Source organism: Carassius gibelio, chromosome B5, assembly GCF_023724105.1.
Source record: "Carassius gibelio isolate Cgi1373 ecotype wild population from Czech Republic chromosome B5, carGib1.2-hapl.c, whole genome shotgun sequence".
NCBI classification, from domain to species: Eukaryota; Metazoa; Chordata; class Actinopteri; order Cypriniformes; family Cyprinidae; genus Carassius; species Carassius gibelio.
Genome location: NC_068400.1, coordinates 39713158 through 39727387, shown reverse-complemented (window position 1 = coordinate 39727387; position 14230 = coordinate 39713158). Strand labels below are relative to the sequence as shown.

Sequence of the window (14230 nt, the reverse complement as noted above, 5' to 3'; positions counted from 1 at the left end):
ACACACACTGGATGGTTTTAGATGTTCAAATACAAAGAAACCATGATGCATATCTCCAAGAAAATGATGACAAATGTCTGAGAAGAAAGTGGCCCCATTGGTTGAGGTACATCCTGCACAACTGTAGTCTACATTCTCGCCTGTGTAGAAATTCATCACCTCTTTTATTTTTTCTGTGGCTGTCTTGAATTTGCCACTCACTTCCTCTGCTCATGATTGCGGGTTCGAGGGGTGACAGTGCTGCTCTGCTGTTCCTCTACAGCCTGACAAAAACATGTTGGACGTACGTAGGAACGTCAAAATAACTATTGGGTTGCTCACACAAACACTGCAGGCGAGCTGAGGGGCAAGACAGAACGTGTAAAAAAGAAGAACATTCAGATCAACAGAGGAAGGAGGAAGTAAAGAGAAGAAGAGGGGCTGACTGAAAAGAATGCACTCTTAGAGTTGACTGTGTGTTTTGTGTTTGTTTTTGTGTGTGTGCGCGTGTGAGTGAGAGAATGTGTGTGAGAGTGTCTGTGTGTGTGTAACCTTTTGCTCCGATTTTGAAGAAATGTCTCTGAGACTACCTCGCAACTGGGACTTCAGCACCTTCAGAGCTGAAACTGCCAAGATAGGTGAGTGTCACTGTGTATGGTCAAAGGTCAAAGTCTTTTACGTGTTTTAGGAGTTTCACTTGACCAGGTGGGTTGATATTTCAGCGATTCTTTGTATTGATTGACACAACAGGCCACCTGTCATTAGGAGAGGTTTGGTCTATACTGATGCATGTAATGTGTGGCTTTTATGTTATGTGAAATGTATTTGACCGGATGGACAGTCATGGTGCATATGTGCTTAGTCTGATTTAGACAAGGGATATTACAGTATCTGTAAAAGACAGACAATAGTGATATAGTGACGGTGGAGGATTCACCCTGAGGCTATATAATTCACTTGTGCACTTCTCATCTGCTCTGTGCTTTTCTTGTTATTCTGTTGACACACCTTTTGATGTGTTGTATAGTCACTGTGACAAGATTATTTGTAGTACTTCCTTTCTAATTTGACTAAATGTTCTCCTTAATCTCCAGGCTGTTTAAAAACTCTTGTTTAGACTTAAAGTATGCTATGACTTCCAGCACATTTATGGCGCTTTCAGGTATAAAGAGAGGCAGGTTTGTGTTGTATGCAGTGACTTGTGTCTCAGTGTTAGTGCAAAGTGTTAGTGATTTCCTCTGTGTGTAATCTTCACATGCTGCAGGCCGGAAAATGCTGCAACACTCTGAGAAACATGAATTCTCTGCTCAAAATGTCTGCATACTGTAAAAGCTAGATAGTTATCTACTATGCGGCCTATAACAAGGCTGTCTCAGCAGTAGCTTAGGTTAAGAGAGCAAGAGTTTCTCGCAGTGTGATAGTTTTCTGATGGATTTAGATTGCTCTAATTATATAAAATGTATTGTAAGCTGATATTTAAATTACACTATTTATTCAGAGCATCATACAAATTTTTTTTAACTCAGCCAAAACAATGTTCATAACTAGGGATGCACACAGTATCGGTACTATATCAGTTGTATGTTTTTTTCCTCTCATACCAATCAATTTTTAATCTATATCAACCAATGTTGGATATTTAATTGTGAATCTTAATTGCCCGTTTTTACACCTTGGTCACTTTTGCCATTATTTAATGCTTGCTTTTAATGCTTTTTTAAATATATTTTTTAAAATATAAATTACTTCTTTGATATTTAGCAGACACTTTTTATTCAAAGCATCTTGTAGTGCAGCGTAATTTTATAAGTTGAAAAAAAAACAGTGTTCATACTAGCTATATGTGCAGAATATATTGGTATTATAGATTATTTTAGCTTATTTCCCCTATTTTTACATTTTAATTTACTTTTTTTTATCTAATACTCACTTAATCATGTAACACTTTTTTTATTATAATAATTTAATAATACAAACAAATTCATTATGAATAGTCTCAAAATCAATATTTAGGCTATATTTTATAATGCATGTTCTAATATGATTCATCATTTTATTTGTAAGTTTTTATTGTTTATTTATTTAAGCTATTTAGATTTTTAACAACTATTTAGAAATTTGATATCAGCCTTTTAACAGTTACCAGCCATAACATTAAAAATCATTAACCTTTCCTATCATACAGAATTTTTATATTATGCATATCTATTTGCATCCCATTTTATTTGTTCTGAGTGAAACAGGGTTTAGAGAAGAAGGAAAAAAAATGAAAATATTTAATTCAAAAGGCAGATAGTTATGATAAAAATAAAAGCGGTTTAATTTTTTTCCTTTGGAATAGCGTGCACTGATGAATCATAATTAAGAAACATGTGGTTTAATTTAACATTGTCTTTAGCTGTTAGACTGTTATGGTCACATAGCATTTAACAAAAATGATGCACGTTTTAGCATCTGCACAGCTGTTCTGCTAAACGTGCATGATCATCAGTTCATTTACCAATGTTTTAAACTTATAAACAGCCTGACGCAGAACAGCTCGGCCTGACGCAAACAGCTTCTTGCATCTCTGCTATGATCTCCTTGGTAATTCATGGGGAGTTGAACCCACTCTCTTCCCTTCCCCTGATCCCAGCGTGTGTCATAGAAATGGGTGAGGCCTGAAGCCGGGCAATGTGTGTGGGCCTGTGGTCCAGGAGAGAGAACAGTGGTCCGTGCTCTCCATCAGGGAAGATCTTCTCAAAATAGACCAAAGAGGCTGACATTAGGTGGGGATCTTTCAAAAACGCTACTTCCTGTGGCTGATGAGCTTGTAACTTCCTGTTTATCTTAGTTCTCTCTCTTCTGCCCTTTCCTCTGATCTCAATGCGTTATAGAGAATTTGACTACAAAAGCTCCAACTGCTTCAATCACTGTGACACCATCTCTTGTCAATTAGATCATTGCTGATTGGTTGCTGTCTATTGTAGATGCTTTCTTATCAAAGAGATGTCATGAAGTCAAGTTTTTTGTGGCTTCGCTAAGTAGCTTTTCACTCTGATGAATGCCAACTGGGGTGCTTATATCATTTTCTTATTTTCTGCCGCTCTGAACATCTCAGTTTTTCTTATCTCTCAATCACAGGGGTCTCTACCCCACCCTCCCTTTACTTTGGGCTATCCTGCCAGAAAGCTTAATCACAAATAGGATCTCTTTAGTATCTTAGTTCTCTCTTTTGAGAAAATTACATTCTCAAATTTACAAACACACTTGCAATTGAAGTCATATATTTCAATAATAACTTCAATATTAATATTATATTCTAATATTATCCTACTGACGTAAAAAAAAAAAAACTGTGCTAAGATTGCGTAACTGGTTTATCTTGGCAGTAATCTGGTCTCTGACCCTGACCAGTGCCCAAAACCACTCTAAAACCAGCCAACAGACCAGTTTGACCAGGCTAGGAGACCTGCTAAAAGCAGATAACAACCTTAGGTTGGTCTAAGCTAAATATCAACATAAATATAAAATGGTAGACTAACTGAGAACTTAATAAAGTCTATCATGGTATAAAAGATAATTAGCATATATTAATATGTATTATTATTATTATTTTATTAATGCATTATTTATTTTCTCTTTTTCTGTCTACATTTTTTATTTCTAATTTCCTGAGTTTTTTTAAATATAGTATTCAGTCAGTCAGTCAGATTACTTGCATTACTTGCTTTGACAGCATGTGACTTGAGCTTTGTATAATAGTTCAAGTAAGTTTGTATGAAACCTAATGATCATGTTATCCAGAATCTTACTTTTTTATTTATTTCCAGGTTTAATTATATCTTGAACTTTTCAAGCTATATCCACATAAATCATAAAGCTCTGCGCACCTATTTTATGTCAAGTTGTTTAATTTTTATTACTATGCATAAACATCTATAACAAGGGTGATTCTTGAATGAAACATAACTGAGAACTACATTAGTTTGTTTTCTTAAGGTATAAAAGGGCAATCTCTGAACAATCAAATGTTCCTCATTGATGTTTCAGTTCTCAAACTCATGTGGGAAAGAGTCAAGATCTAATAACACCCTTCTGACCTAGCGAACAATCCATTGCACAGTAACACCGAAAGCCGTTTTTGCTTAAGTGCGTGGTTTTGTTTCTGGCAGAACTGGCCTGAAGTCACAGTAGGACTTTCTCTTCAGCATCAGGACAATCACAGCAAGCCTGCAAATATTTGTTGAGCAGGAAGCTGCCAGGTTCAGACAGTTAGCCACTGTCATCACCACACATGTGCATGATGGTCTCATGACATAAAAATAGAATTAGTTCAGTGACAGGTGATTTCAGTTTCAGCAAGTCTCAGACTCATCTGCATGTTTGTCTTATTCTCTGCCTGCTTTTTATCGGTTGCCACCTCAGCTCGCTCCAAGAGTGTTATGCCAGGGGAAGGGAGTCCCGCATCCACTCACACTGGTTTTAAGAGAACAATGGAGAAACCTCTGAAAACAGGCTGGCTGAAGAAGCAGAGATCCATCGTAAAGAACTGGCAGCAGCGCTTCTTTGTGCTCAGAGGAAATGTCTTAACATACCATAAAGATGACAAAGAGAGTGCTGTCCAGGTAGGAGACAAGCAAGCATGAATAATACAAACATTACGATTGTTATTATTTTTAATGCATGCATTTTTTATTTTAGTTTTGTGCGTGTGTGTGTGTGTTTTTCTTCTTCTTCTTCTTTCCTTGGATTTTTTTATTTTAAGCAACGCCAGTCCTATCAGTCAAATAACTAAAATTAAACTTGTAATAATTTTATATTTAGAATTTGGTCTTTAGTATTTGGTCATGTGATTATCATGTTATTCAGAATCTTAAATAGTTCCTCTTTATTTTACATCATAATATTTCTCTAAAAAAAATTAAGTCCAGGTTTAATCTATATCTTGAATTTTAGATTTGTTTAGTGTTGACTTTTCTGTCAGAATCTGTCTTTATGGTAAATGTTTCCAAACTGATTACGTAATGCAAGTGAAATTGATTTATTTATTTACTTATTTACTTTATTTATATTTATGCATTTTTTTCCTGATATTTATTATTTTTTATTTACTAATTTAATGTTACTATTCACTAAATTATTTACCACTCTGTAACTATACCCTCGTCTCATTCTGATCTCAGGGAACCATACCTTTGTTTTCATGCCAAGTTAATGAGCTGCCATCAAATGCAGATGATAAATTCCTGTTTGAGATTATCCCAAGTGAGTTTTTTTATAAACACTTCTCTTGCAAGTGTAACTCAGACCTGCTATCTATGAAAGTTGTTAACAGTTTATAAGACGGCATTGGCTACTACTGTATTTGTTGGTGGGCAAAATCATACAGTTGTTGTGTCCCTGATGCTGCAGGTAGCAGTACAGATAGGGAGCGGGAAACCTATGTTCTCATGGCGACCAGTCAGAGCGAGATGGACGAGTGGGTGCGCTCCATTCGCAAAGCCATCGGATCACGCTCTAATGGAGGTATCCGGTATTCATCATAATATACATTTTTATTATAAAAGTTGTTATAGATTGAAGAGGTTCTTAGGATCATTCTCTCTTGTACTGTAAAGGAAAAAGGTACTGGTAATTTTGTGCCAGGACATTGTCTTTTAAGTCCTTTAACCTTAAAACACATCACAATGTAATGCATAATTAAAAACAACTACAGGTTTCTAAAACACCTGTGGAAAATCAGTGCACAAAAAAAAATTTTTTTGTTTTGTTTTCAGACTTTTCAGAGTTTATGATGGTGTAGACTAGTGAGTAACTCGTATGTAACTCTATTACGTTGATAACATTTAGGATGATTCAGAGAGACTGTCATCATTTCTGATAAATTTGAGTAGCCTCTGGTTTATGTGTTGTACGACACTCTAATATACTAAGGGTGTCCTATTTATAAAATCAATAGACTGCCACTGCTATTCAATAAAATTGTTATGTTTCTCTCCTCAAAGTATTTGGAAAGAGCCTTCCCGACATCATGGTGTATGAGAAGAAATTTGGTTCCCGTCTGGTGCCCATCCTGGTGGAGAAGTGTGCTGAATTCATCAGAGAGCACGGTCTGAGTGAGGAGGGCATCTTTCGCCTGCCAGGACAGGACAACCAGGTCAAACAGTTCAGAGAGGCCTTTGATGCCGGAGAGAGACCCTCGTTCCCCAGGTAAAGTTTCACATGTCTAAATCGGAGTGAAATGACTCCTGAATGCTGTAGAGAGCTGAGCTGAATAAAGTGTATTGTTTATTGTTCAGTCTGGTAATGGCATGCAATGGTACTGAACACAAACTACATTCATACTTCCTATGATGGTTGAAGATCAAATTGATGATTATTATCAGTGTTGAAAACAGTTGATATTAACTGTTTAAACAACTTTATATTTTTGTAGATGAACAGATATATATATATATATATATAAGAATAATAATAATTGTACAAAAAATATCTTTACCTTTATTTTTGAAAAATCTAAGGCATGAATAAACGTATTTATTCTTTATAAAAAAATAACAATTTTAAAATACTGACCCCTTACTTTTGAATTAGAGTGAAAAAAGGTAATAAACCGGCTTATTGTTTTTTTTTTTATTTGTTTGTAACAACTCAGAGGAGCATTATGTGAAATTAAACAAATGTCCATAAAGTCAATTTAGTTTTATGATTTTTTTGGACCTGATTTTGCGGCCATTGGTTTCCAGACTTCAATGTCCTATAAAATTTGCATGCGAATGGGGCTTTTATGTGGATAACCATACTCTGTATAACCATTTATGGTGACGCTGAAGTCTTTACTGCTATTTTAAGGAAGTAGAATAGGTAAAGAGTTTGACCCTAGATGCGTGGGTGTGTGTGTGAGAGAGAGAGAGAGAGAGAGAGAGAGAGAGGATGTGCAAGAGCATGAGAGACAGTGAAAGAGAGATACAAAAGCACACTATTTAAGAGGAACCTGGCACACACTGATGATCTGTGGCTGAACCACATCCGGTCCTGACTAACAGAGATCTTGCTATTGAACACACACACACACATCCATTTGAAAAGCAACTGTTTTTGCATTTCATCTTCATCCTTTCTGACTGCAAAGAAGACAATTAGTAGACTGTAATGGCCACATGTCAAATTTATACTTTATTTGTTCATACCTTTTGCCTGCAGTGACACTGATGTCCACACGGTGGGGTCATTACTTAAGTTGTACCTCAGAGAGCTTCCTGAACCTGTTGTTCCCTGGACTCAATATCAGGACTTCCTTGACAGCACTCTGATGCTGGATGCCGCCACTGCAACTGTGAGAACACATCCACAAAGACAGTATCTCAGATAAGCACTGATCCTTTAATTAACTGCAATCTGATCAATCCCAAAGGGCAAGGAAAAGCTGGAGGAACAAATCAGCCTTCTGCCAAAAGTGAACTACAACCTCCTGAGTTACATCTGCAGGTACGAGTCCCTGTAAGAGTTAAAAGGGATCAGACACTAATAGGAGCAAAAACAAGCTGTGGCATTTGTATATGCATATCTGTTATTTCAGATTCCTTTTTGAGGTCCAACAAAACTCAAAGGTGAATAAAATGAGTGTTGAGAATCTGGCCACGGTGATGGGAGTGAACCTTTTCAAGCCGCAAGTGGACGACGCCATCAGTATGATGAAGGGTCAGTAATCATCCTCAAATAGATAATTTTATATTTATCCATTATCCATTTATCCAATTATATATTTAAACATTTCTATTGTTTTTCAAAGAGGCCATGAACTCAAAATACTGGTGTGCCTGTGCATTTTAGGAGTGGGCGATATACCTACTCTATCTCACGACCAATTCGTACGTATTTTACGACCTCACTCGTTCGATTTTGTGTGATTTGTCTAGACCCCAGTGACAGGTAGGTTAAGGAGCCGGGATAAGGTGTAGGTCATTCATACAAATTCATACGAATTGTGCAACTCGTAAAATACGTACAATTTAGCACAATTTGTAATAATTTGTATGAATGAAGTTGTACAAATTCGTATAAATTAGCCACCTCGTAAAATATAGACTAACTGCCGTGAGATCATGCTGGATATACCAGTAGACACATTTAAGTGGTACTTATCGTTTGCAACTGTTTTTAGGCATCAAAAACAAGTGATTTTAAGCCTTTAAAAGGCGATCAGGAGCAAAAGAGAACTTATTTCACTATATGTGTGTGCTGCCTCAAGGGCTTTTTACATGACGTTTTCTGTCCAAAACTTATTTATTAATTAAAAATGTATGCATTTTGCCTGTTTGTTTACGCAACAATTGCATTTTGCGACATAAAAATTCAGATTTTTGAAAAGGGGTTTCAAAGTGCACGTTTTTATAAAAAGCCACTGTTAATGTTTCCGTGTAAACACCCAAAATGGGAATCTTTGAAAACGGTGACGTCATGCGAGTGCGTAAACCATGTTTGGTATGTGGACATGCGCAGTACATGTCGATTTTAAAGGCAAGCAACAAACATACATAACAATGGCAGAGTACATGGTTCTGTTCACTGCTCTGTGTGTGCACTTCGGATGGGTTAAATGCAGAGCACAAATTCTGAGTATGGGCCACCATACTTGGCTGAATGTCACTTCACTAATTGTCACTACCCTACAGATAATGTTTACTAGCAAGGTGACTGGACCAACTACTGGCCTGGCATACGTCATACAACATTTTTGGCCGTTTTCACGGATATTTGTAAATGCAAATCGTTTTGAATAAGTTGACGTTCATATTTGTAAAAAATGCAAGGGAAAAAGTTTTCCGTTTTTGACTACATCATTGTCATGTAAACGTAGTCTTAGAGACTGAGCACTGTTTCTGAGCACTGTCAGAGAGGCGCATGCATGTGACAGCACAGGAGTTATTTTTGCCACTTTATAGGCTTTGAACGGTTAAATACAAACTTTTTGTCAAAAAATGCCAGTCTTTGAAGGCATCCTTGTAAACACAGGAACTCTTAAAGTGATAAATAAATTACTCACCCTCAAGGCACCCTAGGTGTATATGACTTTCTTCTTTCAGATGAATCCAGTTGGAGTTATATTAAAAACTATCTTTGATCTTCCAAGCTGTTTAATGACAGTCAACGGGTGTTGCAATGCATCAGTCCAAAAGAAGTGAAATAAAAAGTGTCCATTCATAAAAAAAAGTGCCTCACATGACTCCGGAGGGTGTAGAAAATTCTCCAGTAGTAAATCAATGCATTTTTGTAGGAAAAATAACCATATTATATCATTACATTTTGTAATGATCACTTTAATGTAGCTTGCGCTCACTGTACACGGAAGCAGCTCTGGGAGGATGATGTATGAGGTCGGCTTTGTGCATGCGGCGCTCATAAGTGACAAATGTGGAAGCACAAGGGAGAGATCATAACATCAGTCATGAGTTAGAAGTACAAAACAAGGATTTGTAATGAAGAATGTCAGAGGATTTCGATATTAGCCAAGAGGAGACTGGTTTTCCTTTGCTAAAGTAAGGAAATTTGCACCTGTTAACAAATGTTGATTTTCAAGAGACTCACCAGTGCATGCTCAATGCTGACCTCATACGTCACAGGTAACAAGACACTGGTAACAAGAATTATGAAATTTCTATGGTATCAAAAATATTGATATTTATATGTCGTGATATATATTATTGCAGTGAAATAAAATTACTCATATATTGATATAAGATTTTCTTTAGTCCATGTCTGTTCAAATATATGAAAAATATTAAAATGTATAGCCTTTCATTTCTGGAAAAATGAACCCAAAATATGAATGACATAATTTCTTGCTCTAACTTTTTGTATTTTAAAAATGCAATAAAATGCCCTGAATGAGAATGAGAATGCCCCTGTTTCTGTGGCATGCTAGCATACAACTTTTTCTGCACAACATTTCATGCTATATGTTATTCCATTTCAGTAGTGTGAAAAGTTGGGTTATATGTTTAAACTAAAGGCTATTGGCTATATATATATATATATATATATATATATATATATATATATATATATATATATATATATATATATATATATATATATATATATAACCTCTTTGACATATCATTCTCACGATTTCCTATTTTAACAGCACACTGACTGTCAATAAGAAAAACAAATCATTGGTTGTTTATGGGATATTTATGCAAAACTCCAATGAGTAAAAATGAGATCTCAAGTATGGTATTTATGGTTAACACCTTGTAGTGATGATGTTAGTTCTCACCTCGTGCACACAGGAACACCCATGATACAGAAGGTAATGACGGTGATGATCAGGCACCATGAGCTGCTTTTCCCACCCTCTAAAGACAAGCCACCATCTCCTCTTCCGAGCAAGAAAAGCGAAAGCAAGAAGAGCAGTAACCCTCGCAGTTTTGTGGGCTGGGAGTCTGCAGAGGTACTCATCCCATTAAATAAGAAACTGATGCAATATTTTAAATATATACCATTCATAAAGACTTTTTCATGTTTTCGTAAGAAGTCTTTCTTCACCAAGGCTGCATTTATTTGTAAAGCTGTGATACTGTAAAATAGTATACTATTAACTGTTTTCTATTTTTATTATAATTAATTGTTAAATTTAACTTAACATTTAAAATTAATTGATGAAAATAAAATTATCTGATGGCGAAACAGATTTTTCAGCAGCCAGTCTGTGTCAGATGATCCTTCGGAAATCACTTTAATATGCTGATTTAGTGTTCAAGAAGTCCCATTTTTGTAGAAATTGTCATACATTTTTTTTTTCCAGGAATCTATTCAAAAAATATTTTTTTTTGAAACATTATAAAAGTCTTTACTGTCACGGTTTGATGAATTTGATGCGTCTTTGCTGAATAAAAGTGATAAAAATCGGTAGTGTATAAAACAAAAATTAAATATAAATGTGTCCTTATTCTTGGCAATATCAGTGAATTTCAAAATTCTGAAATATTTGATCTGTTTTTAAATATTCAGCTAAAAAAATATTTTTTACTTTAAGCATTTAGATGGCATATTATTTGTAATGTAAAAACAAAAACAAAAACAAAGCAAAAAACTATCAAGATAGCTGTAAAGTTTTTTGTTTGTATGCTTCAAATTGAGAATAGTTTGAAGCTGTCACTGTGTTACTTTCACACCTGTATCTCTTAACCGATTGTATCACTCTTTTCTCACGCTTCTAAGTGTGAGGTGTCCTCCCTGTCTGAATCTCCTGAGGAAGAGGAAATGGACACACCTGAGGAAGAGAGGAAGGACCTGTGGTCACCTAAGAAGCGATCAGAAGACGCACCTCTTTCTCCTTCCTCTCCATTTTCATCCGGAACCGAAATGTGGCCCGACAGCCCCAGAAAAAGGACGCAAACTTTACCCAGCTTATGCTGTTCGCCAGCAGGAAAAGGCCGTGAACCTTCTTGGGATCGCTGGAGCAAGTTCCAGGAGAGCTTTAACGAGAGCGAAGAGAAAACATTCTCAGAGGACATCTTTACGTTTTTGGACCTACAGAAAGGGACACTATTTTCTGTGGGGCAGAAAAGTGAAAAGGAAAAAGTTGAAGGACAGAAGGACAAAGAGGACACAGGCTTGCAGGATACAGGTAGCGATGTAGTGGACAAACAGATAGATGCTGAAAAAACACAGGCAAAGAGCACAACACCCGTTCCCAAACCTCGGCAGAGCAACAATGTGACTGCACCGGCTATGAGAAAAGAGCAGACAGTGGAACCTGTAGCACCTGCTCTACAGAAAAGCAGTCAAGCACAACCAGAAAACACAGACTCAACAAACATCATCAACAGGTACGCCCAAATACAAGTGTACCGGTGTTTATCATTTTCCATAGTGGAGTTGTGAAGGCTCAGGGATTTGAACAAACATCCTTCAGACTTAGACTTTGCATGCCAGATGAATAAATGGTTCCTGTGGCTCAGTGGTAGAGCATTGCATTAGCATTGCAAAAGGTTGTGGGTTCAATTCCCAGGGAAATAGTCCAAATGCACTGTATGTCGCGTCTGCTAAATGCATACATTTAAATTTAAAATGGGCTCATACCCAAGGCCATATTTAGGGACCAGAATGTATTATATTAAATAAATATATTAATTTTATATTATAGAAATATATTAAACTTTTTCTATTTTAATAAATTTTAGATGTAATTAATTCCTAATGCAAATCTGAGGTTTCAGCAGCCATTACTCCAGTCTTTACTGTCATATGACCCTTCAGAAATTATTCTAATATGCTAATATGGTACTCAAGTGACATTATTATGATGATCATTGCTGAAAAGTTGTGCTACTCTATATTTTTTCAGGATTCTTTGATGAAAATAAAGTTGAAAATAGCATTCATTTTAAAGAGAATTCTTTAGTTAGATTATAAATGCCTATAAATGTCTTTAGCTTTTTCTTAATCTTACTATTTTATATATAAGTGTTTTGTGTGTGTGTGTGTGTTTGTACCTTCAGTCTCCAGCAGAAGAACCAAGAGCTGAGCGCTACAGTGGCAAAGTTGCAGGCAGCACTAGAGGCAGAACGACGCTGCAAAGCTGCATTAGAGATCTTACTACGCAACGCAGAGCGCAGCAGGGATGAAGCACTTGTGCGCAATGAGCAGCTGAACCGAGAGATTCAGGAGTTCCTCAATAGACCGACTGCTGGACCATCATAGGGACACCATCAAATGAACAAAGTTCAGTCTAAGTCCTGTCTAGCTCCTCAGAGGAGTACACAACAAGCTGGACAACTCCATTGAGTTTTACACCATGAGCTGCTCTGAATAACGTCTCAGAGTAAGACTAATGATAATGTTCATATCTCAGGTTTTGTCCGTTACAGCATATGACACCTTATGTACAGAAATTACAGATTTTATCTCCTTACAAGACAAGATGTGAAATATTGAAGCGATGCAGTATTGGACTAAACAGTTTAGAGATTTATAAAGAGTATTTAATCAACCTTTTGTTTAAATTTTATTTTATTTTCTAATGGATCTCAAAAAACTCCCCAACAAAAACTATAATGCTTATCAGTAAAGAGCATTTTTTCTCAACAAGGAGAAGTCTTGCCCACTTTTAATTATTAATGATAAATTAAAATGAAATCTATTGTGGAAGATGTTTAAAATAGTTCTTGTTTTTTGTGATCACTAAACTGTGTTAGACTCCATCAGGGACACAATTTGGTGAAAAGGGCAAAAAACACAAAATGTGGATTACTGTCAGTAAATAAACTGCTTTTATCTGGCTTTTCTTTCCTGCACCTTCACTTCTGTTGTCTGGTTGCAGTCAAAATGAGATAGTGTGTCAGAAGAGATAAAATGTGACAGAGTGTGAGAGAGAAATGGGAAGAATGCTTTCAGATCAGAATTCACACAAGAGACCAGGGGACGGGGTAAAAACACTGGGAATTACGCAAGAAAAAGAATAGCCAGATAGCATTGTGTCTGTCAGCTGTCATAATGCTGATTAAATGATAGGGAAGGAATTTCCTATTTCCGATCAGGCTGGATTGTACAGACAATGTGCTGCTTAAAATCAACACAAAGCTGATAATGGGAATATATGGTCAGGTGAGTCATTCATTTGGACGATTCCAGTGTGTCCCGTGATGCTCTTCAGTGGACGTTTCTAGACGTTTCTCTTGTACACTTAAATGGAGCTCATGGCAGTACCACAGTTTCAAAGATAAGCAACATGGTCATCAAGTGTTTCTCCTACGTAGGAAAGATTATCTTGAGGAAGAGAGTGAGCACAGAATGTGACACCACTGGTTACTGGGTCAACATTTCACGTGCATGCCCATTTATGAACTTAAATAATAATCACCTGTGGAGTAGGCTACTAAATACATTTTGAAGAATGCTGCTCTTTATAATGTAATAATGGTATAGAGTTTTAAATTGCTGTGATTTTTTTTTCTTTTAAGTTTTGCACCAAAACAAATTTGGAAGCAACTTGTATGCATGTGTTTGGTTAAATATACTATATGCTTCTACACGTGATTTACTAGTTCAATTACTTAGCCATGACAGATTCTGTGCATGAGTGAATCGTAGAAGCCTGAATTACAAACGTTTTTGCTATTCAGTTCCACCATTCCATTAAAAATGTCTGACTCAATTGAATCGTTTGATTTTAAACAAAAAACTATCGACATTGCCGTTAATTGTAAACGCCATTGTTAAACAAATGTTCATCAGTAAAAAGTGAGCGAAGACACAAGTT

At 36.2% G+C, this 14230-nt stretch overlaps 1 protein-coding gene across 1 annotated transcript; it reads left to right on the top strand.

Annotated features, from left to right (window-relative positions):
* The first annotated feature begins 196 nt into the window (after positions 1 to 196).
* LOC127957351 (rho GTPase-activating protein 25) lies at positions 197 to 14125 on the top strand. Its single transcript, XM_052555842.1, has 11 exons — positions 197 to 617; positions 4387 to 4586; positions 5145 to 5226; positions 5374 to 5487; positions 5967 to 6171; positions 7165 to 7297; positions 7376 to 7449; positions 7541 to 7662; positions 10257 to 10417; positions 11188 to 11798; positions 12471 to 14125. Exons 1-11 carry the CDS (start codon positions 554 to 556, stop codon positions 12670 to 12672), a joined length of 1968 nt encoding a protein of 655 aa, XP_052411802.1. The 5' UTR covers positions 197 to 553; the 3' UTR covers positions 12673 to 14125.
* The last annotated feature ends 105 nt before the right edge of the window (positions 14126 to 14230 follow it).

Excerpts from the sequence above, each read along its gene's own strand:
- LOC127957351 (XM_052555842.1), top strand. The coding sequence starts at position 554 with ATGTCTCTGAGACTACCTCGCAACTGGGACTTCAGCACCTTCAGAGCT. Across the intron at positions 4,587-5,144 it reads ACAAAGAGAGTGCTGTCCAG|GGAACCATACCTTTGTTTTC; the intron begins GTAGGAGACAAG and ends TTCTGATCTCAG. Across the intron at positions 5,488-5,966 it reads CGGATCACGCTCTAATGGAG|TATTTGGAAAGAGCCTTCCC; the intron begins GTATCCGGTATT and ends CTCTCCTCAAAG.